Below are 22,898 nucleotides of genomic sequence, written 5' to 3' on the forward strand. Positions count from 1 at the left end.
CATTGATTAGCAACAGCATAACTATGTTATTAAAAAGAATTCAGAGATTTATTGTACTTTTAAAGTGTTGATATTACACAAAATGCACACCTTACTTTTAGTTTAATTTTAAACATATTGTATGGCTCTCACGGAATTACACGGAATGGTGTTCGTGGCCAAAAAGGTTCCCGACCCCTGATGTAGAGGCATTCATTAGTAGAGGTACCACTGTACTATACTGTTAGGGTAGCTCAGTGGTCGTTTGCGGAAGTGCATGAAGTTTAAAGAGGAGGAGGAGGAGGAAGAAGAGAGAGGAAGTTCCAAAACTTTCCCCCCCTCTCTTCAAGGAAAATTCGTGGAGGCGCTCCGTTATTTTTCAGAGGAACGGGGAAACTTGAGCAAACTTTGGAGAAATACACGCGCTGATTTACTCGTCCAAAGTCGGATCCTTTTTATCTCTGGGCTGTCCTCACATGAAATCCGAGGGCAAAAAGTGTGTTTGCTTTGGTCCTTCCCAGCCTGAGAGGACTTCAACCATCAGAGGCGATGAGATGTGAGTGAGCTATGCCTTGTGGAAATGGAGCGACTGTAACCAAGCGCAAACATGGCGTCTGCGGGCCAAGCTTCTACTTCTTCTCCAGCCTGTTGGTGGCCCTGTGCTGTCTGGAGCCGTGGAGCCTCGGCTCGCAGACGGCCACCGGCAGGAGCTGCACACCGTGTCCCGTTAACTGCAGCTGCTCGCCGGCGGGGCCCCAGCAGAGCTGCGTGGTCAACTGCTCCAACGTCGGCCTGGATACGGCCCCTGGAGCGGCAGATATCCCGCTGTTCACCACTGTACTGTAAGTCCAATTAACCACACTTTTGTTTAAATGCGGGAATTCACTCGGCACGCCACGCAAAAGCAAACCTATTTCCTTTCCAGGAAGAGCCAAGGTATTACAGTAATTACTTTTGCGTCATCCAGAACTTTTATTCCATTTCATTATTTGTATCATCGTTTTCACACAACATTACAATTTCACTCCTGTCACTGAACTAGTAACATTAACTGTACACTGTAGTTACTTGGTTGGTTAAGCTCCATCACGAAGAAGCCACGCAAGTAACATAGCCGTCGTGGCTAACATCGTCTTTTTTTTCATAGTACAGTCACTTCAACATTATCGTGAGGTCAGTAAGGATATGTATGGCTTTGTATGGCATAGTCATCAAGGGCACTGAAACATTTTCATTCTCTACCAGCCCTCCCAGTTCAATTGAATTACACGTCTGTTGCCGTCAATGGCACTAAAGAGGAAAACTGTTGCACTAATTATGATTTAACTATCAAAAACGCATCCAATTTTGCTCGCATATAGTGACAGACAGATGAAATGATGACAGAAGATACAATTAGTCCGTTTTGCTGCCGTTCAAACAACAGAATTAGTCCATTGGCAATTTAATGGAAATCACCATTTTATGATTTTAATATACGAGTACATTTTTTTGGGTGAAATTTTAGTTTGATATGCTCTAATGTAGAACATTTGTAATGGTTATAAAGCCCATGTTGTCAAATCAAATTAAATTAAATCAAATCAAATTTATTGCTATAGCCGTTTACAAAAACCCTCCTCAAAGTGCTTTACAACAACAACAACAAACATGGTTCATGATAAATAAAAGGCAGGAAAGTACTATACTATGACAGAAATAAAAAAAGAAAAATAAAAGAACAACACAACGTGATAAAAGTCAAAACAGCAATAAAACCGATAAAATCCAAAAACATTAAAACCCTTAAGAAATAAAACCAGGCTACCCTAGTCTGGGGGAAAAAAGTCTAAAAAAAAAAAGTGTGTCTTTAACCGGGATTTTAAAAGGCCTCGATTCGTAATGGTGCGGATTTCAAAGGGTAGGCTATTCCACAACCTGGGAGCAGCAATCGCAAAAGATCTGTCACAGTGTTTAAGTCTCGAACTCGGAACTTGCAAAAGAAGCTGGCCAGTAGAACGAAGAGCCCTGTCAGAGTTACGGAGGGTTAAAATCGCTGATAAATAAGAAGGAGCCTGGCCATTAATAGAATTAAAAACAATCAGTAAGTGTTTGCAATCAATTCTAAAATTGTAACTCTAATACTGTATAATATGTATTCTAGCTCTGGACTGTAGGTTCTGTTAAAATTTCAACGTTTAAACAGATTGGAAAATTGTGGCTTGAAACCGCATGAAATTATAATTCACATTCTTTTCAAGTAATGTTTTGTGAGTGACTGAGCCCTCTATTAGAGGTCATGACGCCAGAGTCTATTTTTTTAGTGTGCATACATGTCTTCTTGTGGTACTTCAGAGTGAAGTTTAGCTAGTCACCAGAAAAGTGAAACTAGACTTTGTGGTGTGGATCAGCTTGCCACTCTCCAGTGCTTCTGCATTAAGAACATTCTGTTCTGAGCAGACGCAAGCCATATGTTGTCAATTATTTATTTCCTTTCGAACCACCTATTCTCATTTAACTTGAACTTTCAGCAATATAAACACAAAGGCTTCATTCAACAAGCACTAGAATAAGCCACATATAAAATTGATTGACTGTAAACACTGTGTGGACTCATCAACCATTAATATCCTGCTTACACCTTGAAGTCAGGCAGCAATATATTAAACATTAAAGTTCATTCGTAATTGAGTTGTACGTGCACACCATGGTCATGCAATGCAAAATTATCCATTTAGGTAATGCATGGCTTTTCTACTGCATAGTTTCAAATAAAAATAAAGAACTTGAGTTAAAACTGTGGCGCTGAAGCAGGTGTTGATGCCTGTTCAAGTAAGCACATTTATTTAATTTTGAAACAATGGCAATTATATGTCATGTCAATGACAAAAATATGTTTTATGTTATTGTGAATCATAAAGATATGCTTAGCCTGCTTCCACCCCCCTAGGGCACCAGTCAGGTCACAGTTTACTTTTTGAATGGTATGAAAAATGAAGTCCAGAGGTGAATACAGTTGAAACAGTCGCTCCACCAGCAGTGAATACGATCCCAACATTTGCTCCGAGTCCATTTATTTCTATACATATACACCCACATTAGAATAGGGCTGAACGATATGGAAAAAACTATCATTGCGATTTTTGGGGTATTGCGATATAATAAGATATAAGCAGGGGTGCACATAAGTGGTCCGCATGCGCGCATGCATACTGGACGTAGACAAACGCGCTGGCCCTCAACGGCTTCCATACGCTTTTGCGTACCGATGGCTGACCACTGTGTTTGCGGCGGACACGAGAAATTCATTTCTCAAAATGTCAAAGAGGCAGGCCCCACTGAGTAATTATTTCCGTGTTCCCACATCCCTGTCAAAAGACAGACAGACGACAGAGACGTCACCGGAGCTACCGAATAAAAGGACTTTTGCTGAGAAGTGGCTGCAGGAGGTACCATGGCTAGAGGCAAATGATGCTTGCACGGAAATGTGGTACAAAATTTGCCGTGAGAATCCCAATGTCACTGATTAGAGCAGCACATTTTATGTAGGGTCAAAGAATTTCAGCCATCCAAACTTTGAAAAGCACGAAAAAAAACTGAGCATGTGGCAATTAAGCAAACTATCGATGTCAGACAGGACCCCGCTCGCTCTATGGACAAGTGGAGGAATAAAGTTAATGAAGACTAGCGCCATGCACTGACAAACGTGTTTTTGCTCGCATTTCACAAAGCTAAACATGCACGTTCAATGAGCTCTTATGAAGAGGACATCCCACTTTTACAAAGGCTTGGAGTTAATGTGGGAGCCGCATAATGCCCTTTATTTTGAATTAGTGCTTTTAAGTTTATTTCTTTACATTTCACTTCAAAGTAATGGCAATTTTGTTATGCCAGTTGATGTTAATCAAGCATTAATTGTTAATATAATTAATTAAAGGTAATTGACTCTAAGTAAAGCTTGTCATAATTTTATCGCATCAGGCGGGTCGGCTCTCAAGCTCAATGAGGACCAAGTCACATCTCCAGGTCCTCCTCTGGGAACTTGGGCAAAAAAATATGTGCACCCCTGGATATAAGATATAAGAATTTTCAGCAGATAACTTGAATATCTGTGTGTGGGATAGGCCTGAATGATATTGGAAAAAAATAACATTGCAATATACAGTATATTGCCAAGGTTCCACATTTACTTTTTGCATTGGTTGCACTGGTGGAACTTTTTTCTTAAGGTGCACCAGCACAATAAAAAAAACAAAAAAAAACAAACACCTTTAACCCCATACTTTTAATAACTCTTTATAACATTCATATAATTCATTTATTCATTCATACTCCTCACGAGGGCTGCGGAGGTGCTGGAGCCTATCACAGCTAACTTCAGGCAGAAGGCAGGGTACATCCTGAACTGGTTGCTAGCCAGTCGCAGGGCACATATAGACACACAACCATTCACGCAAACACTCACACACACGGGCAATTTGGAGTGTTCAATCAGCAAGAACCCCGAGAAAACCCACGCAGGCACAGGAAGAACATGCAAACTCCACACAGGAAGGCCAGAGCCTGGATTGAACCTATGATCCCACAACTTTGAGGTGGACGTGCTAACCACTGCGGCACAAATTATTTTTGAACAAGAATAACTTAGAAAAATGCTTGTCTTTATTAAATGCTTAATTGAGTGAGTTCATTCAACCTCTCACACCTCCCTTCTGCTAAGCTGTGCAACCAAACCGTATTTTTTTTTGTCACCAGTGCAGCTTGCGTTTGGTACTTAAAGTTAACGAAGATTTACAGGTTTGTAGTTTTGATCCGTCCATAGTACCTCTACAATCAAAGACAACTTATTCATTGTGTAAGTGAGAGGCTGTTCTAGGCAGCGTGAGTGAGTGTGAGTGAATTTGTGATGCTGTACGTCATAATGTAGCAGAAAAACGAGTATGCGTGTTAAAAAAAATATATATATATATTGCAAGTCCTTGCAATGTGAGTATTGCACATCTGCACTACACGAAGATGTTCAAACGATATATCGTTCAGGCCTACATATATGTGTATATGTATAAAAATATATACAATATTGTATATACTGGACTGTCTCAGAAAATTAGAATACACAATATTCTAATTTTTTGAGACAGTCCTGTGTATATATACAGGACTGTCTCAGGAAATTAGAATACACAATATTCTAATTTCCTGAGTCAGGAAATACACAATATTCTAATTTCCTGAGTCAGGAAATTAGAATATTGTGTATTCTAATTTCCTGAGACAGTCCTGTATATATACACAGGACTGTCTCAAAAAATTAGAATATTGTGTATTCTAATTTTCTGAGACAGTCCAGTATGTATTGTATGTATTGTATATATTGTACAATAAATACCGGTATATACACTATACAGTGTATCACAAAAGTGAGTACACCCCTCGCATTTCTGCAGATATTTAAGTATATCTTTTCATGGGACAACACTAACAAAATGACACTTTGACACAATGAAAAGTAGTGTGTAGCTTATATAATAGAGTTAATAGAGTTAATTTATTTTCCCCTCCAAATAACTCAAAATATCGCCATTGATATCTAAACCCCTGGCAACAAAAGTGAGTACACCGCATGGGAAATACATACTACATTTTCCCTCCAAAAAGTCATGTGACTCATTACAGGAGTGCTGTCAGCATTGCTGCAGAGATTGAAGAGGTGGGGGGGGCATTCCCACCACCATGCTTGACTGTAGGCATGACACACTTATCTTTGTACCCCTCACCTGGTTGACTCCACACATGCTTGAGACCATCGGAACCAAACAAATTAATTTTCATCTCATCAGACCATAGGACATGGTTCCAGTAATCCACATGCTTTGTTGACATGTCTTCAGCAAACTGTTTGCGGGCTTTCATGTGTACTGTCTTCAGAAGAGGCTTCCTCCTGGGGTGACAGCCGTCTACACCAATTCGATGTACAGTACGGCGTATGGTCTGAGCACTAACAGGCTGACCCTGAGTGTTTGGATATGAATGGCTATATTTTGAGTTATTTTGAGGGGAAAATAAATTAACTCTATTATATATGCTGCACACAGACTACTTTTCATTGTGTCAAAGTGTCATTTTGTCAGTTTTGTCCCATGAAAAAATATACTTAAATATCTGCAGAAATGCGAGGGGTATACTCACTTTTGTGATACACTGTCTATATTATATATATATATATATATATATATATATATATATATATATATATATATATATATATATATATATATATATAGAGAGAGAGAGAGAGAGAGAGAGAGAGAGAGAGAGAGAGAGAGAGAGAGAGAGAGAGAGAGAGAGAGAGAGAGAGAGAGAGATATTAGGGGTGTAACGGTACACAAAAATCTCGGTTCGGTACGTACCTTGGATTTGAGGTCACGGATCGGTTCATTTTCGGTACAGTAAGAAAACAAAATGCAAAATATAAATGTGCTAGTTGTTTATTACCACACCCTTCAACAATAGGAACAGTAGCCTATACAAAGCTAGAATTCTGCTCAAAAAGTAGCGGGTATTTAAAGATAGTCCAACAACAATTTGCCTTTCAAACCCCGCGTATTGGTCAGCTTTCTTTCTGAAAGAAAGAAGAAAAAAGAAGTCCTGTGCTAAAGAGAAAAGCAATCCCAATGACAAAGATTTTAACATGTATTTTACAAATGAAATGTCTCAATGAACCATTTTTTTTGTCTTATGAACGGTTTTCAAAAGCTTTATAGTTGGAGTTTCTCAAGTTGAAGCGCCACACAGAAATTAATAAATTTAATTGTGTAAGCAGGATCTGTGTATTATTCTTATTATTTAATTACAGGTGTTTTGGCTCATTTCAATTTATTTTATTTTAATGGGCTATTATTTATTTTATTATGTGTTTATATTTTACAAATGTGATGTAGTATTCATTTATATTGTATATTTTATGTTGTATAACTTTAGTTCCTATATGAATATTAGTTCCTACATGTTTTGTTGTGGTAGGAGGGTTTTGTATTGAACACGGGGCTGTGTTGGTTACTATTATAGCAGAGAAGACAGCAGTAAATCAACAAAGACAAGTCAACTGTGCTCCGATCTACCACTCAAGAGATCTGATGGACTCAAAAAGTAGGTTACGATTGCATATTAGTTTGAAAATCGACCGGATCCACCGTATTTTTACACGACTGACTTCCGGTCCTAGCTACCGGTGGGAGTATTGACGCAGGCGGGTCGCATCTCGCGTCAAATACTAAACTCTGCCGTTGTTTTCGCGTGCTTCATGTTGAGTTGTTTCTGGGACGCGTCTAACATACGGCCGCACTGCGACTGGTGTGCACTGGCTGATTGACGTTAATGCCCGCGTTTCACTGCGTTGTCGCGGCGGCCACGTTGTCGCGCCGTTTACGTTTCTGGGTTATACTGTCCTACCGTGTTGGTCCTCATTATAGTAGAGAAGACGGAGTAAATACAATCTACTCAAAGACACTGTAACCCGATCGATTCACAGCCTCAAAAAGTAAGGGTTACGTTACGTCAGGAACTCGTTCGGTACGCCTCCGTTCCGAACCGAGCACCACGTACCGAAATGGTTCAATACAATGACAGTGGGGAGAACAAGTATTTGATACACTGCCGATTTTGCTGATTTTCCCACTTGCAAGCCATGTAGAGGTCTGTAATTTGTATCATAAGTTCTCTTCAATTGTGCGGGACGGAATCTAATACAAAAATGAAGAAAACCACGTATAATTTTTAAATAATTAATTTGTATTTAACTGCATGAAATAAGTATTTGATACATTACCAGCTAGTAAATATTTCGTCTCTTAGTTCTTTTTTAAGAACCCTTCCTGTTCTCCACTCATTACCGGAAGTAACTGCACCTGTTTGAACTTGTCACTTGTAAAAAAGACACCTGTTCACATGCTCAAACTAACAAACTCCAACCTCTCCATAATGGCCAAGACCAAATAGCTGTGTAAGGACATCAGGGATAAAATAATAGACCTGCACAAGGCTGGGATGGGCTACAGGAAAATAAGCAAGCAGCTTGGTGAGAAGGTAACAACTGTTGGAGCGATTATTAGAAAATGGAAGAAGTTCAAGTTGATGGTCAATCTGCCTCGTTCTGGGGCTCCATGCAAGATCTCACCTCGTATGGCATCACTGATCATGAGGAAGGTGAGGGATCAGGCCAGAACTACACGGCAGGACCTGGTCAATGACCTGAAGAGAGCTGGAACCACAGTCTCGAAGAAAACCACCGGAAACACATTACGCCGTCATGGATTAAAATCCTACAAGGTCCCGCTGCTGAAGCCAGTGCATGTCCAGACACGTCTGAAGTTGGCCACTGACCATCTGGATGATCCAGAGGAGCAATGGGAGAAGGTCATGTGGTTGGATGAGACCAAAATTGAAGTTTTTGGTCTAAACTCGGCTCGTCGTGTTTGGTTGAAAAAGAAGGATGAGTACAACCCCAAGAACACCATCCCAACCGTGAAACATGGAGGAGGAAACATCTTTTTTTGGGGCTGCTTCTCTGCCAAGGGTACAGGACGTATTGAGGGGAGGATGGATGGGGCTATGTATCGCCAGATCTTGGCTGACAACCTCCTTCCTTCAGTGAGAGCCCTGAAGATGGGTCGTGGCTGGGTCTTCCAGCATGACAACGACTCAAAGCACACAGCCAAGGCAACTAAAGAGTGGCTCCGTAAGAAGCATCTTAAGGTCCTGGAGTGGCCTAGCCAATCACCAGATCTGAACCCGATAGAAAATCTATGGAGGAAGCTGAAAGTCCGTGTTGCCCGGCAGCAGCCCCGAAACCTGAAGGCTCTGGAGAAGATCTGCATGGAGGAGTGGGCCAAAATCCCTGCTGCAGTGTGTGCAAACCTTGTCAAGGACTACAGGAAACGTTTGGTATCTGTAATAGCAAACAAAGGTTTCTGTACCAAATATTAAGTTCGATTTTTGTGATGTATCAAATACTTATTTCATGCAATTAAATGCAAATTTATTATTTAAAAATCATACAATGTGATTTTCTGTTTTTTGCATTAGATTTATTCATTTATTTTTATTTATTTATTTATTTTATTTTCCCTTCAGGCATGACAAATCCAAACAAACATACAGCATTTATATGTGTTTGCAGTTAATTCAACCCGAAAAGAAAAGGGCTGACGGGAGAAGCCGAAGCTTCCGTCCCTCACAGATGAAAAGAATTTATGATACAAATTACAGACCTCTACATGCTTTGCAAGTGGGAAAACCAGCAAAATCGGCAGTGTATCAAATACTTGTTCTCCCCACTGTACATGTACCGTTACACCCGTAATATATATTTATATGGCGGAAAACATTCAGGTGACTTGAAGTTCCGCTCTGAGACCCCCAATTTGGCCAACTTTCAAAATTGTCCGATACGCATGTGTGATACATCATTGGAAAGCTTAAAATCTCAATTTTCTGGGGGAAGAAAAATTTTGAACAGGGGGGCATTTAAAAAAAAAAAAAAGAAATTTAAACAGCGAAGCCCTATTTAGAAGTGAGAGCACGCGAGAGCAGAATTAAAGACGCCATGACTTTAACCGATATTATCGCGTACTTACCTTATTTCAATCCAAAAACTCCATGTAGCATGGATCACTGAGTGAAGACACAGCTGTGAATTAGTGTTGTATCGGTCGCGAACGATTCGTTCTTTTTGAACGAATTGTTTTGGTGAACGAGACCGAACTAATCATCATCTGCACTGATTCGTTCTATGAAGGTGGTGCTTGTTCGCTGCGTGGGAGGGCGTTGAGCAAGCGGCAGCGTCTTCTGACATCGCACACGACCAATCAGACGCCAGCCTCATCGCGGGCAGGGGAGGGAGCGGAAACAGAATCAGGGCGTTTGTCACTCACGTCCACGTGTGGCCAATAAGCAGCCAGCGTGCAGGCAGGGGGGCAAGACTGAGTTTTGTCACTTCCCGTTCAGTGACTCGGTCCTCCGGTTCCTGACCTAGCTTGCTGCTAACTTGATTTTCCAGTAATGACTGCGGTGAACGAATCAGAAAATGAAAGGAAATGACTTTGTCACATATTTGTTAACGTGGAGCCTATCAAATGCTGCTCAAACAGACAAAAACACCACACAAATCTAGCGAGCATTGTTTAGAGTAGTACTTTTCTCAACAAACTCGTGACTGCCTATGACGACATACTGTACTATCAAATTTACAGTAATTTAAAACACGGGTAGCTACGAGGCAAGCAAAAGCTGAGCTGCGGTCGCGTGACGGCAGTGAAGCGGGCAGAGAACTGTCACTATATGGAGGCTTCATGGCAGCGATATTTACCTCATATGTGCACAGAAAAAAATATTTAGTATGATCACCATGATACTGATTTGCAATGAAACTGTACTGTATATACATGTCAATTTTTTCCCGAGTGTTTTATTTTTTTTTTTTTCGTGTCAGCGTGTCGGGTGTTGGTTGGTTTGACAAATTATGTCAATCCGTCCATCATGTACTACTCAAGCGCCCAAAACAACGCACGCAGACACGGGAGATGTCGCAATATGTCTACATTTTTCTTAACAGACTAATGAGAGTAGAAAGGCGACATCGTAAAGAGCTAACAATTATTTCTCGTCAGCATTTGACGATCTGAGATGCGGGGACGACAGGGGAGTTGACCGGATTATTTTTTTTATTAATACCAGTGCAAAAAAACAATATGATCACCATAATACTGATTTGCAATGAAACTGTATATACATGTAATTTTTTTCCGAGTGTTTTTTTTTTTTCGTGTCGGGTGTTGGTTGGTTTGACAAATTATGTCAATCCGTCCATCATGTACTACTCAAGCGCCCAAAACAACGCACGCAGACACGGGAGATGTCGCAATATGTCTACATTTTTCTTAACAGACTAATGAGAGTAGAAAGGCGACATCGTAAAGAGCAAACAATTATTTCTCGTCAGCATTTGACGATCTGAGATGTGGGGACGACAGGGGAGCTGACCGGATTATTTTATTTATTAATACCAGTGCAAAAATTCAACACGATCATCTTAATACTAAAAAACAAAAATACAACAGAGCGACATGTAAATATGATGTGTTGGTCGTTCCATATTCAGGAATTAAACTTTCGATGTATTTTTATTTTCGTGACAGCAAACATGCTGTATATGTGATTGTATGTGTGACCAAGAACCTGCTAAAGAAAGTCCGTGCGCCCCCGCCCCCTACTCCCCTCACAAAAGGAAAATGTTTAACCGTGTCCTAAATCGAAATGCAAGCACGAGCCATGACTTTGAGCCCATAGAACTAGGACAGACGACGCGGAAGTTCTCCCTCGCTTTTGCAGCAGCAGGAGGGAGACGAGGCTGTCTGTGAAAGCAGAATGATACCGCCTGTCACTCATTTCTGAAACTACGACGAGTGGTCAATGTGGAAGAGAGGGAGGGACCAAGCAATGTCACTTCCCGTTCAGTTATACTGCGAAGCGGTCTTTGGTGATTCGTTCGGCAACGTCACTTCCCGTTCAGTAACCGAACGATTCGTTTGGGCGGGGAGGGAGATGAGGGGGCGAACGATTCGTTGAACGATTTGTTTGAACGAATCTTTTTACTGAACGAACCGGAATGGATTCGTTTACTCAAGTGAACGACAAATCTCGTCACTACTGTGAATGGCCACAGCTTGATTCATTTGGGATTTTATGGGTGAAACATGGTAATATAACAAGGGTCGTGATGCAGAAATCGCAGACATCAAGGAGTGGTCGAGAAGAAGACGCAAACCAGTGTTGTTTTTGGCAGCCATTTTAATTTTCCTCTTAGTCTTAGTCTTTTTGACAAAAATACTTATTAGTCTTAGTCATATTTTAGCCATTTATAAATGTGTTCGTCTTCATCTAGTTTTAGTCAACGAAAACTCAGAAGAATTTCATCTAGTTTTAGTCGACAATTTTAAAAATGTTTTCGTCGATAAACTATAAACAAAAGTTTTAGTCCGTGAATAAATCAATAAACACACGGAAGGTTTCCAACAATTTCGAATGAACATTGACAGACGAGCACATAATTGTAGTCTACAAGGACATCAACATCTTCATGATGATAATACATACTCAGCAGCAAAACAGCACATTATTTGCAATTAAACTCACCAGGGCGCCACAAACTGTATTTGAATGTTTTCCTAGAAGTTTAAGAAGACACAGAGTCACCGCGCAAAATGCTAAGGCTAACGCGAACACTATGCTAACTAGAGCTGCAACGATTAATCGATTAACTCGCGTATTTGATTAGAAAAAAAATATTCAAATTAAATTTGGCTGCCTCGAGTATTCTTTTTTTTTTTTTTTTTTTTTTTTAAGTGTTTGCATTTCGTTTTATTGATTTGGGTGGATATACTGCCCTCTGGTCTGCCTCATTTTACATGGCTGAATCCAGCTGCTCCCTGTTAAGACCAACATAAGCTAAGTTTTTGTTTGAGCTAATGTTTTCTAATGCATTCGTACTTTAGTTTAAGGTATATTTAGCCATTTTTTGTAGGAATATGTGTTTTGAACTGTTTGTTGAGAGCATTGTAAAAAAAAAAAAAAAGTTGGCATTTTATAGCATTTAATTTTTCTATGTAAGTTAGCCAATTGTTTTTTTGTTTCACATATAGGCCTATCCTCATTTATTTATTTATTTTAATACCGTTTGAGGCTCAAGTCAGGTATTTTAATTTTTTATGTTCCTTATCCGATTACTCGATTATTCGAACTAACTAGTTCATTGATTAATCGACTACTAAAATAATCGATAGCTGCAGGCCTAATGCTAACGCTACAAGCTAGTTTAGTGTGTGATGATCACTCAGCACAGACCTTAATAGGCTAAAACAACATGGCATAGCCAAGATAAGAAAACAAAACTTACCAAAGGAGCCTGGAATGGGTACACGCTTAAGCCTGTGTGTGGGGCCAGGGGTGTGGGGGTAGCACAAATGAAAACTGGCATCCATCTCGTTATGTTTTTATCTCCCAAAACATGTTTTCAGTACGTCATCGTGATGTCATCGTCGTGAAAATTTTTTCGTTGACGAAATATTTTCGTTATCGTCATCGTTGACGAAAACGGATTCAATTGCGGGGTTTGCTGTGCAACCATATAAATGGAGAGCTCTCTCGCCGATGACATCAGGACTCGCACACGTCACTTTGAGTGTGCGCAGCACTGCTACTAAACATTAAAAACAGCAAACATGGCAGAACTTCAGCTTTAAATTACTATTTTTATAATATTTTTTATTTAAATATGTTTAATGGTTGCATTTTTGTGCCTTCTGGAGCAAAAGAAAAATGCCATTGCGTTGAGTGGGCATGTATGTTGTCTTCCGGCTGAGGAGGTTGTTGGTGTAATAGAAGTGCATCTTTTGCTGTCACCTTGTTAATCTGCACTGCCCCCTAGGGCCTGGTGTCAATACTACATCGTTTTCACACGGAATTGCGATATCGTTCGAATGGAGACGGAAACATATAAATGTACACATGAAATTTGTCATATTCCCGGCGCGTCACCATGTAACCTGCTCCTGACTATACATTTGAGATCTACCAATTCATTGCGATTGACGTATTGGGCATCTCTGCTGTAGACAGGCTATCTGCACCAACTTGTCATTCCTCTGGATGTTCAAGGAGTCTGCATGGCGCAAAGTGGTGTACCAAATCAACAAACATAAAAAACTTAAAAATCAGGAGACCCCGCATTAGTATTTCCTCATACAGGTTTATGAAAATGGAGCACTTGTGTCATCTATATTGTTGAATCTTCTGCTGTCCAGAGCACTTTGGAGGTTGCTATGGCAATCAGATAAGTACACATAAAGACACACACTGTCCCTCCCTCCCCCAAATGAATGTATTATCACAATTACCTTTGAGCACACACGTACCACTCACGCATAATATCACACAGGCACACGCTTAATTCCTTGGCAAAAGTAATAACAACCTCACTCAGTGAAGTGCAGACATTGAAAGGGGAAAAAGTCAGAGGGCCATCATACAATATATTGCCTGGTTTTTATTGCACAAGAACAAAATATCAACCATATACAACACTCATTGTATACTTATTGCTGGGGCTGTGATGTATAGAACTGCTGCCAATATTTGATTACTGTCATAAATATGGAAAGTTGTTAACCAAAATAATAAATCGATAATAATGTATGCACCTACAGTATCAGTATGATGCAGTGCAGCTGTACATCCCTCTAAGTGACTGTATTAATAGTAATACAACTCTGTCATTGTGAAATTGCTTTGTAAAATTTGCATCTACATCTTTTTAATCAAGCCTGTTGGTGTTGATAAATCCACCAATACTTAACGTCAACAGTTATGTCCAGAAGGGCATGAATTATTAAGTGTAATACATGCATTTTTGATTGCTGTCCTTATTTGGAAAGTATTATTTTGAGAAAGAGAATTAATCAAGAGAATTCTTATGTTTGAATAGTGGTATGAGTGAACATTGTGAGTCATCCTTATATTACACATGAAAAATCAATGCACCACAGAAAGGAGGAGAAGTGGGATCTATAATACTATACATTCATTAGTTATCTATATTCTTAATCATCGAATTCAACACGAATACATGTATAGTATTGCACATCCCGCTTCTCCTCCTTTCCGTGGTGCATTGATTTTTCATGTGTAATGTTAGAATGACTCACAATGTTCACTCCCATCCATCCATACATCCATTTCTGGGCGCATAGTGTAGTGATGCAGATGGTTATTCACAAGGACATTGTTGCCAACTGAATCTGAGAACTGAATCCACACTGGCTGCTCAAAAGTCAGCCCAGCTTACCTCTGCACATAGGTCCGCATAAGTGACTTTAATCCATGACGTTATATAGACAAATGTATTACAAAGTGGCAAGTGTTGTGTTAAATATGGACGGATACAAAATACAGTATGTCGTTGTTTCCCAACCTTTTAAGCATGGCACCCATTTTATGTCGGAAACATCTCATGGCTCACCATCCCAAAGAATTCTACTAGTACTACTGAAATAATGATGATTCTGACCTGATTTATTCACAAGTTTAGTGTGAAGTCTTGATCTGAACACAAGCTCACAGGTAGCCATGAATTATTCTGTCGTATGAGTGGCAACATGAGGATACATAGGCCTAGTGTAACATTTGCCATCTAATGTAAGAACATTTATCGAGCTGTGTCCAAATTCAGGGTCAGCACCCTTCTAGGCTGTGTCCTCCTCCGTTGGAGAAGGGTTCTGATCAACCTCGTTCAGCAGGGTCCTCCTCCAACGGCGCAGGAAGAACCTGCTGGACGAGGTTGACGAGGATCCTTCTTTCGGAAGGATCCTACTTCTGGAAAGATCCTCCTTTCTCCTCGGTAACCAAATGGCACGGTCGAGCCCATAGCTGTCAAGTCTCCAGTGTTGGCCAGGAAAACATTGTATTTTACACCTTTTTATGCCTCAGATTCTGATCACTTAACTAGTTAGTAAGATTTTGAGTTGTTTTAAGTTGTTTTTCAGATACCTTGTAAATTGTAAGGGATACTAGAGCTTGGTTGGGGTGGTGGTGCAAATTTCCTTAATTTGGCGGGTATGGTCGAGCCTTCGCTGTATTTCCTTGTTTCATCACGTAAAAATGAAATGAATGATCTTTTACATCAAACAAAGTATGATAAAAATATCTAAACCTATGAAGCAACATCTGAACTGCAAATATTTTATAGTGTCAAGCTGACCATTACTAAGCTTTAATAGTCCAATTTTAGGGGTTTGGTTTAACATACGGTGTACACTACAATAAAAATATTTATGAAAAATTTGACATGTCACCAGTAGATGCCGCAATGTGAGATAATTACTTCCAACCGTGGCAGCAGCACAACAAGCATTCTGGGATATTGCGCTGCATCCTCCAAACTGTGCTCAAATTGGCCTAGGAGGAGGAACCCATATGAATGTGTGTGAGAGGAGCATCCTCCGAGTGTAAATGGATTGGGACAGGTCTTCGAGCAGTTCTGTGACATACTGTAACTGGCTTTGAAATGCAGGTATGTGCAGTAGGGATGCAACGATACAGTTAAGTAACTGTTCGATACGATTTTCGATACGAGGGACAAGATTTGTGATTCGATACATTTAATGACAAAAAAAAAAAATACAAGTGTTTTTTTTAATTTATTTATTTATATATTTTTTTAGTTTATTTTGCTAAAAAGCAAAAATAACAATGCCATCATATAAACATGCATTATAGTCAGGGGTGCACATATTTTTTTGCCCAGGTTCTCAGAGGAGGACCTGGAGATGTGACTTGGTCCTCATTGAGCTTGAGAGCCGACCCGCCTGATGCGATAAAATTATAACAAGCTTTACTTAGAGCCGATTACCTTTAATTAATTATATTAACAATTAATGCTTGATTATCAACTGGCACAACAAAATTGCCATTACTTTGAAGTGAAATGTAAAGAAATAAACTTAAAGCACTAATTCAAAATAAAGGGCATTATGCGGCTCCCACATTAACTCCAAGCCTTTGTAAAAGTGGGATGTCCTCCTCATAAGAGCTCATTGAACGTGCATGTTTAGCTTTGTGATATGCGAGCAAAAACACGCTTGTCAGTGCATGGCGCTGTTCTTAACTTTATTCCGCCACTTGTCCATAGGGCGAGAGGGGTCCTGACATCGATAGTTTGCTTAATTGCCACATGCTCTGTTTTTTTCGTGCTTTTCAAAGTTTGGATGGCTGAAATTCTTTGACCCTGCATAAAATGCGCTGCTCTTATCAGCGACATTGGGATTCTCACGGCAAATTTTGGACTACATTTCCGTGCGAGCATCATTTGCTTCTAGCCATGGTACCTCCTGCAGCCACTTTTCAGCAAAAGTCCTTTTTTTTTTCGGTAGCTCCGGTGACGTCTCTGTCATCTGTCTGTCTTTTGAATAGGGTTGGGGAACACGGAAATAATTGCTCAGTGGGGCCGACCTCTTTGACATTTTGAGAAGTGCTTTTCTCGTGTCCGCCGCGATTACAGTGGTCAGCCATCGGTACGCAAAAGCGCATGGAAGCCGTTGAGGGCCAGCGCGTTTGTCTACGTCCAGTACGCATGCGCGCATGCGGACCACTTATGTGCACCCCTGATTATAGTGCATAATATTTATGTGCTTACTTCTTACTGATCTGAAGAAATTTTGTATAAAATTGCTGTGGGGCACACTGCTGATAGCTATTACTCTCCGATAGAGCTGAAACGAATACTCGATGAACTCGAGTAACTCGCGTTTAAAAACTGATCCGAGTAATTTTATTCACCTCGAGGAATCGTTTAATTTTGCCAGCTCTAAGCATCATGTTTTGCCCGGACTACTTTTAATGCGGGACAACGCGCTGATGTCACGTGCGTAGAGGAAGAAGCAATAAAAAAATATAAAAAACCTTTCTGCAGCCGACAGCCGCTCCAAACTATGCCGACGTTTCTAAAAACTAGCCCGCATGATGTTACGGTGGTAGCAGGTAGCATCTGATGCGTCTCATAGATATCACATGTATGTTGAACTAGATCCGAAATGACAGAGTCAGCGGTGTAAGTAAACAGCCGCCATCTTAAAGCAGTACAATTCTCAGCGCTAATAAATAAGATTAAGTTACTGTCACTCACTCACGTAATGTTAGCCATGCGGAGGGCTAGGTTTCTATTAAGACCACTGTCGATGCATGGCTAACGTGTCTTACATACAGGCTTTATTTAATCTGTGAAAACATAGCGCTGTAGAGTGACGAGGGTGTAAAATGAAAATATGATAAAGCTAACTGTCAATTTTAGCTCAGTAGTCATTGCTGGATAAAACACCAAGTAGCACTGGTCCCTAATGTGCTTCAATACAGCAGGTATCATACTAAACGTTGACAAAGAGTCACCCGCTTCGTTAGGTTGCAATTATTTCTTTTTTGCGAACTTGTGGAACGACAGCAACAACAGGAAGGCACGTCTCTCGATCTCCCGCACCTCCCTCACCCCCGCACGTCACGTGGTGCATTCAGGAACGCATGCAAATATCACCGCCATATTATAACCTGATATGTTACAATATTTATTTTGAACACTGTAAAAACTCAAAATCCTATCAGGACTTACAGTTTAGACTAACTTAAAACTTAACTAGAATTTAAAAATGACTTGACACAAATGGAAATTCAATTGAAACACGTGGGAAAAACACTTAACTTTTAAGTGATGTGTGTTATCAAGCGTAATGGCATTTTTAGGTAAGAAAAATGTGTATATATATTATAAGAGCTAAAGGTTTTTGGAGTGAAAGCAGTGAATTGGTCTTTTTTTTATTCTAGTCACATCTGAGAGGCAATTGTTGGCTGTTTTCAACAATGTACATCGAAAATAAAGACATTGATTGACTGAAAATGGTTCAATATTAGATGAAATGTCTTCTTTTCTCATGTATATTTATAATTGCTCTTTACATAAAAAATATATGTTTTATCCGATTACTCGATTAATCGATAGGATTTTCAGTCGATTACTCGATTACTAAAATATTCGATAGCTGCAGGCCTACTCTCTTAGCAGGTATGTTTACCACATGAGAAAAACATCCTATTTGTGGTTTGAGTCCATCTGTGTTACGTACTGAATTAACAATATTTCCAGCATTATCTTTTGTCACTGGTATGGATTGATTTGGCCTGCTTAACTTCCATTCAGTCATGGCGGTTTTTAATTCATCGATGTAGTATATGGACTACTCGTCCCATGATCACTCTGGGCTCACGCAGCCAATGGCATGGGATCTAACGTAGCGCATCTAGGTTGCTATTTGATTATATCTAGTGTGTGCGCACGAGTGTTGTCGGGCATTAAAAAAAGTTAACAAACGCCACAGAAGTCACGTCTGCTCATTACTGCACACCAGCATTTGACAATCGAATTTCATAAACAGGATGAGTTTGAAGTCCAGCGCTCTTAATTTGCCACTCATTGTTCATCATGTAACCGTGAGTTATCCCTCTTTGACCCACGGTCTTAACCTGTCTGTTGTCAAAGCGGGGTAATTTGTTGCTGCCTAATCAGCAGCAATATAATGGCGGATTTTGTTGAACATATCCGTATAGACAGTCTTTGTATAATACGTTCGAGTGGGGATATCATCTCAGTTCACCCAAAATGTTGCCAAACAACGGAAACAGTGCTGCTGATTGACATAGTTATTCTTGTGGGCAAAGCGCTGCTATAAATTGTGTCAATCACTCATTTCTTTTATGTAAACAAACTACCGGTAAACAACAAAATAGTATAAGAGCCCAAATACACCAGATGCATAATCGTTCCGGTTCCGGTCCGGCTCAGTGTTGACTGCGTTCCACGCAGTACGTCAAAAACAGGCAAATCATACCGGCTGAGCTCGGCTGCAGTCTGCCAACTCCGTTCTCTCTTGAGCGCTCGCGTGATCGCGCGCTATAATGTGCCATTTAAAACAACGAAAAACACACGGAGTCTATACTCATCAGAGAAGCTGAGAGAGAGTACATTTTTTTCTTTGCATATTGATATTTTAGTTATGTATGTCTCTTAATTCCAAATTGACTGCATCATGTTGAGATCAGGGCTCCGTGTGTGTGGGGGAAGGGGCCCGATTATGCCCTTGGTTGTGTCGGTGGGTTTATATCTTTGTGCACATTTAAAATTTATGGCACATAACATCTCATAGAGATGTTATAAACAACTGTTAAATAATCTGTAATATTTATAAAATGGATAGCGAATTATATACTACACGAACTAAAAAACAGCGTACTTGGAATTGGTGTCTCAACACTGCAGATTCCTGTGCCCAGCGCAAACTGTTGGTTTTCCTATGAAAAGTCAAGTAAAATGTAGGAAAGAAAGAGAAACGTCTTGAATAGACCACCAGGTCGAAACTTGTGGGTGTCTCTATTGTCTTTCGTACTTTTCCCCCTCGACTCTGTATACAAACAGACATTGTGTGTGCGCCGGGCACGAGAATTTCTGCAGTGGAACCACTTCCAGATACGCTGCTTTTTTTTTTTTTTACGCTCAAAGTTGTCAGCACGTCGTGTGTTTGATATCATTGCCAGAAAAACACACATGATAGGACACCTTGCAGCTTCGCTTTTAATGCTATCCTTATAATAACGATCTGCTGCATCGTATATCACTTTGTGACTTTCCACCTCCATGATGAAACATTCTTCGTCTATGTTCGCTGGTGTTTAAATCATGAATAAGCAACTGGGCTGTTACGTCCAGGCCCAGCTCCGCCCATTTTGTCGGATGCGTGTCCGGCAAAAATAGAAAATAGCCTATTCCATCTGGCGGGCTGCGGCACGCTGGAGATGGTCCGCAGTCAATCCGGAGCACTGACGCGGCCAGTATACGTTGAACAATAGGATATAATTGGAACGGATTGGCTCCGGCGCTATTTTTTACTGGAGTCGGACCGGAACCACAACGATCATGCATCTGGTGTATTTGGGCCCTAAGGAGGAGGCAGACAGCAATGAAACAGTTTTCTATATCAAACAGTTGTTCATAAATACAATCCAATTTTCAATTTCAAAGCACACTCTCTTTTATGACAATTTACAGTTTGAGTTTGTGTTGAAAGGAGACTAAGCCAGGGGTGGACAAATAAGATTTAGAAGTTTTTTGAGTGAAAGCAGTGAATTAGTCTTTTTTTTATTCTAGTCACATCTGAGATGCAATTGTTGGCTGTTTTCAACAATGTACATCGAAAATAAAGACATTGATTGACTGAAAATGGTTCAATATTGGGTGAAATGTTGCAGCCCTACTCTCGACACTTTGTGATATTATTGATTCAGCAACCCAACAGAAACAGTTGCAGCAGTGATCACGCTCTCTCTCTTGCTCTAATCACTAGCATGCACCCTCATCTTTACATTACACACAAACAAGGACCCAAACGGGACTGCTCATTGCTACCCGTAAAAGTTGATTATCAAATTATTTGGCAACAAATGTATTAATCGATTAGTTGTTGCAGCCTTAGAGGTTAATGTAATATTTGGAGGCAACTAGAGGTCACTTTAAGCATAATTTGATGTGCAATATATTTGGAGAACCGGACACAGCTTCATTTAGCAGGAAAAAGTGTCCAATGAACACATGACAGCAGTGCAGTGTTTTTTTTTTCATTCTTCCTGCACGTGTCGACGACATGGTCATTGTGTGTGCATGCCTGTGTATGTGCATACGCGCGTGTGAGCCTTTATTTGAGTGAGTGTGTTAAACCGCTGCGCACAGCTGCCCTATGTGTTCCAGCTGGATACCAGACAGCGCATGCAGCAGCAGCTGGAAAAATGGACAGAATGTTCTGGAGAGGAACAGAAAGTGTTTGTGACCCAACCAGGCTGTTGAATTAAACATTAAGAAGTTATATTCCAAATGTCTTCATTCAGCTGGCTTATAGTTCTTCCCCATGCAGGTGACAAAACCACATTCCTGGGAGATGGTGTGTGAATGACAGGCATACCAATAAAAGAAACTGAATGAGGTCTGAATTTGAGTTTTCATCTTTCGGTTTTCAGCCTCAGTTTTCTAATAATCGTTTTTTCGGGGATCGGAATTTTCATTTCGCTGCATCCTATTCATCCTTTATGAAACTGAGAAGTAAGGTAAAGTAGAGCTGCAGCTATATAATATTTTAGTAATCAAATATTCCACTGAAAATTCCATCGATTAATCGAATAATCGGATAAATCTTTTTTTTTTTTAGGTAAAGAGCAATTAGAAATATACATGCTATATTTTGAGTTATTTTGAGGGGAAAATAAATTAACTCTATGATATAAGCTGCACACAGACTACTTTTCATTGTGTCAAAGTGTCATTTTGTCAGTGTTGTCCCATTAAAAGATATACTTAAATATCTGCAGAAATGCGAGGGGTGTACTCACTTTTTTATTCACTGTACATGAGAAAACAAGACATTTCACCGAGTATTGAACCATTTTTAGACAATCAATGTCTTTATTTTCGATATACATTATTGAAAACAGCCAACAATTGGATTTCAGATTTGACTATTAAAAAAAAAAAAAAAAAATTTTTTTTTTTTTTTTTTTTAAATTTATTTTCCCTTCAGGCAAATTCACTGCTTTTACTAGAAAAACTTAAGATCTAGGCATCTTAGGCACCAGTGCTACTTGGTGTCTTATCCATCAATGTCTACCAAGCTAAAATTGCCAGTTAGCTTTATTTAGTTTTTATTTTACACTCTTATCACTACAGCACTGTGTTTACAGATTAATTAAAGCCTGCATGTAACACACGTTAGCAACGCATCGACAGTAGTCATAATTAATAGAAAACTAGCCCTCTACAGAGCTAACGTTACGTTTAGGGCTGCAGCTATCGAATATTTTAGTAATCGACTGAAAATTCTATCGATTAATCGAGTAATCGGATAAAACAAATATATTTTTAGGTGAAGAGCAATTATAGATATACATGAGAAAACAAGACATTTTATCATTTTCAGTCAATCAATGTCTTTATTTTTTATGTGTATTGTTGAAAACAGCCAACAATTGCATCTCAGATGTGACTAGAATAAAAAAAAGACCAATTCACTGCTTTCACTCCAAAAACCTTTAGCTCTTATAATATATATACACATTTTTCTTACCTAAAAATGCCATTACGCTTGATAACACACATCACTTAAAAGTTAAGTTATGTGTATTGTTGAAAACAGCCAACAATTGCATCTCAGATGTAACTAGAATTAAAAAAAAAAAAGACTAATTCACTATATATATATATATATACACACACCTAAAAATGCCTTTACGCTTGATAACACACA

The 22,898-nt window shown here is 39.7% G+C and overlaps 1 protein-coding gene across 2 annotated transcripts in view; it reads left to right on the forward strand.

The window, feature by feature from the left end:
* Positions 1-274: 274 nt before the first annotated feature.
* pkd1a (polycystic kidney disease 1a) overlaps positions 275-22,898 on the forward strand; it is a 112,297-nt gene continuing 89,673 nt past the window's right edge. For both annotated transcript variants that reach the window (XM_057842898.1, XM_057842897.1), the window contains exon 1: positions 275-821. In XM_057842898.1, the coding sequence (XP_057698881.1) occupies positions 547-821 (275 nt within the window). In that variant the 5' untranslated portion in view covers positions 275-546. The remainder of the gene's footprint in view (positions 822-22,898) is intronic.

The sequence above is a fragment of the Corythoichthys intestinalis genome, chromosome 8, assembly GCF_030265065.1.
Source record: "Corythoichthys intestinalis isolate RoL2023-P3 chromosome 8, ASM3026506v1, whole genome shotgun sequence".
Classification (NCBI taxonomy): domain Eukaryota; kingdom Metazoa; phylum Chordata; class Actinopteri; order Syngnathiformes; family Syngnathidae; genus Corythoichthys; species Corythoichthys intestinalis.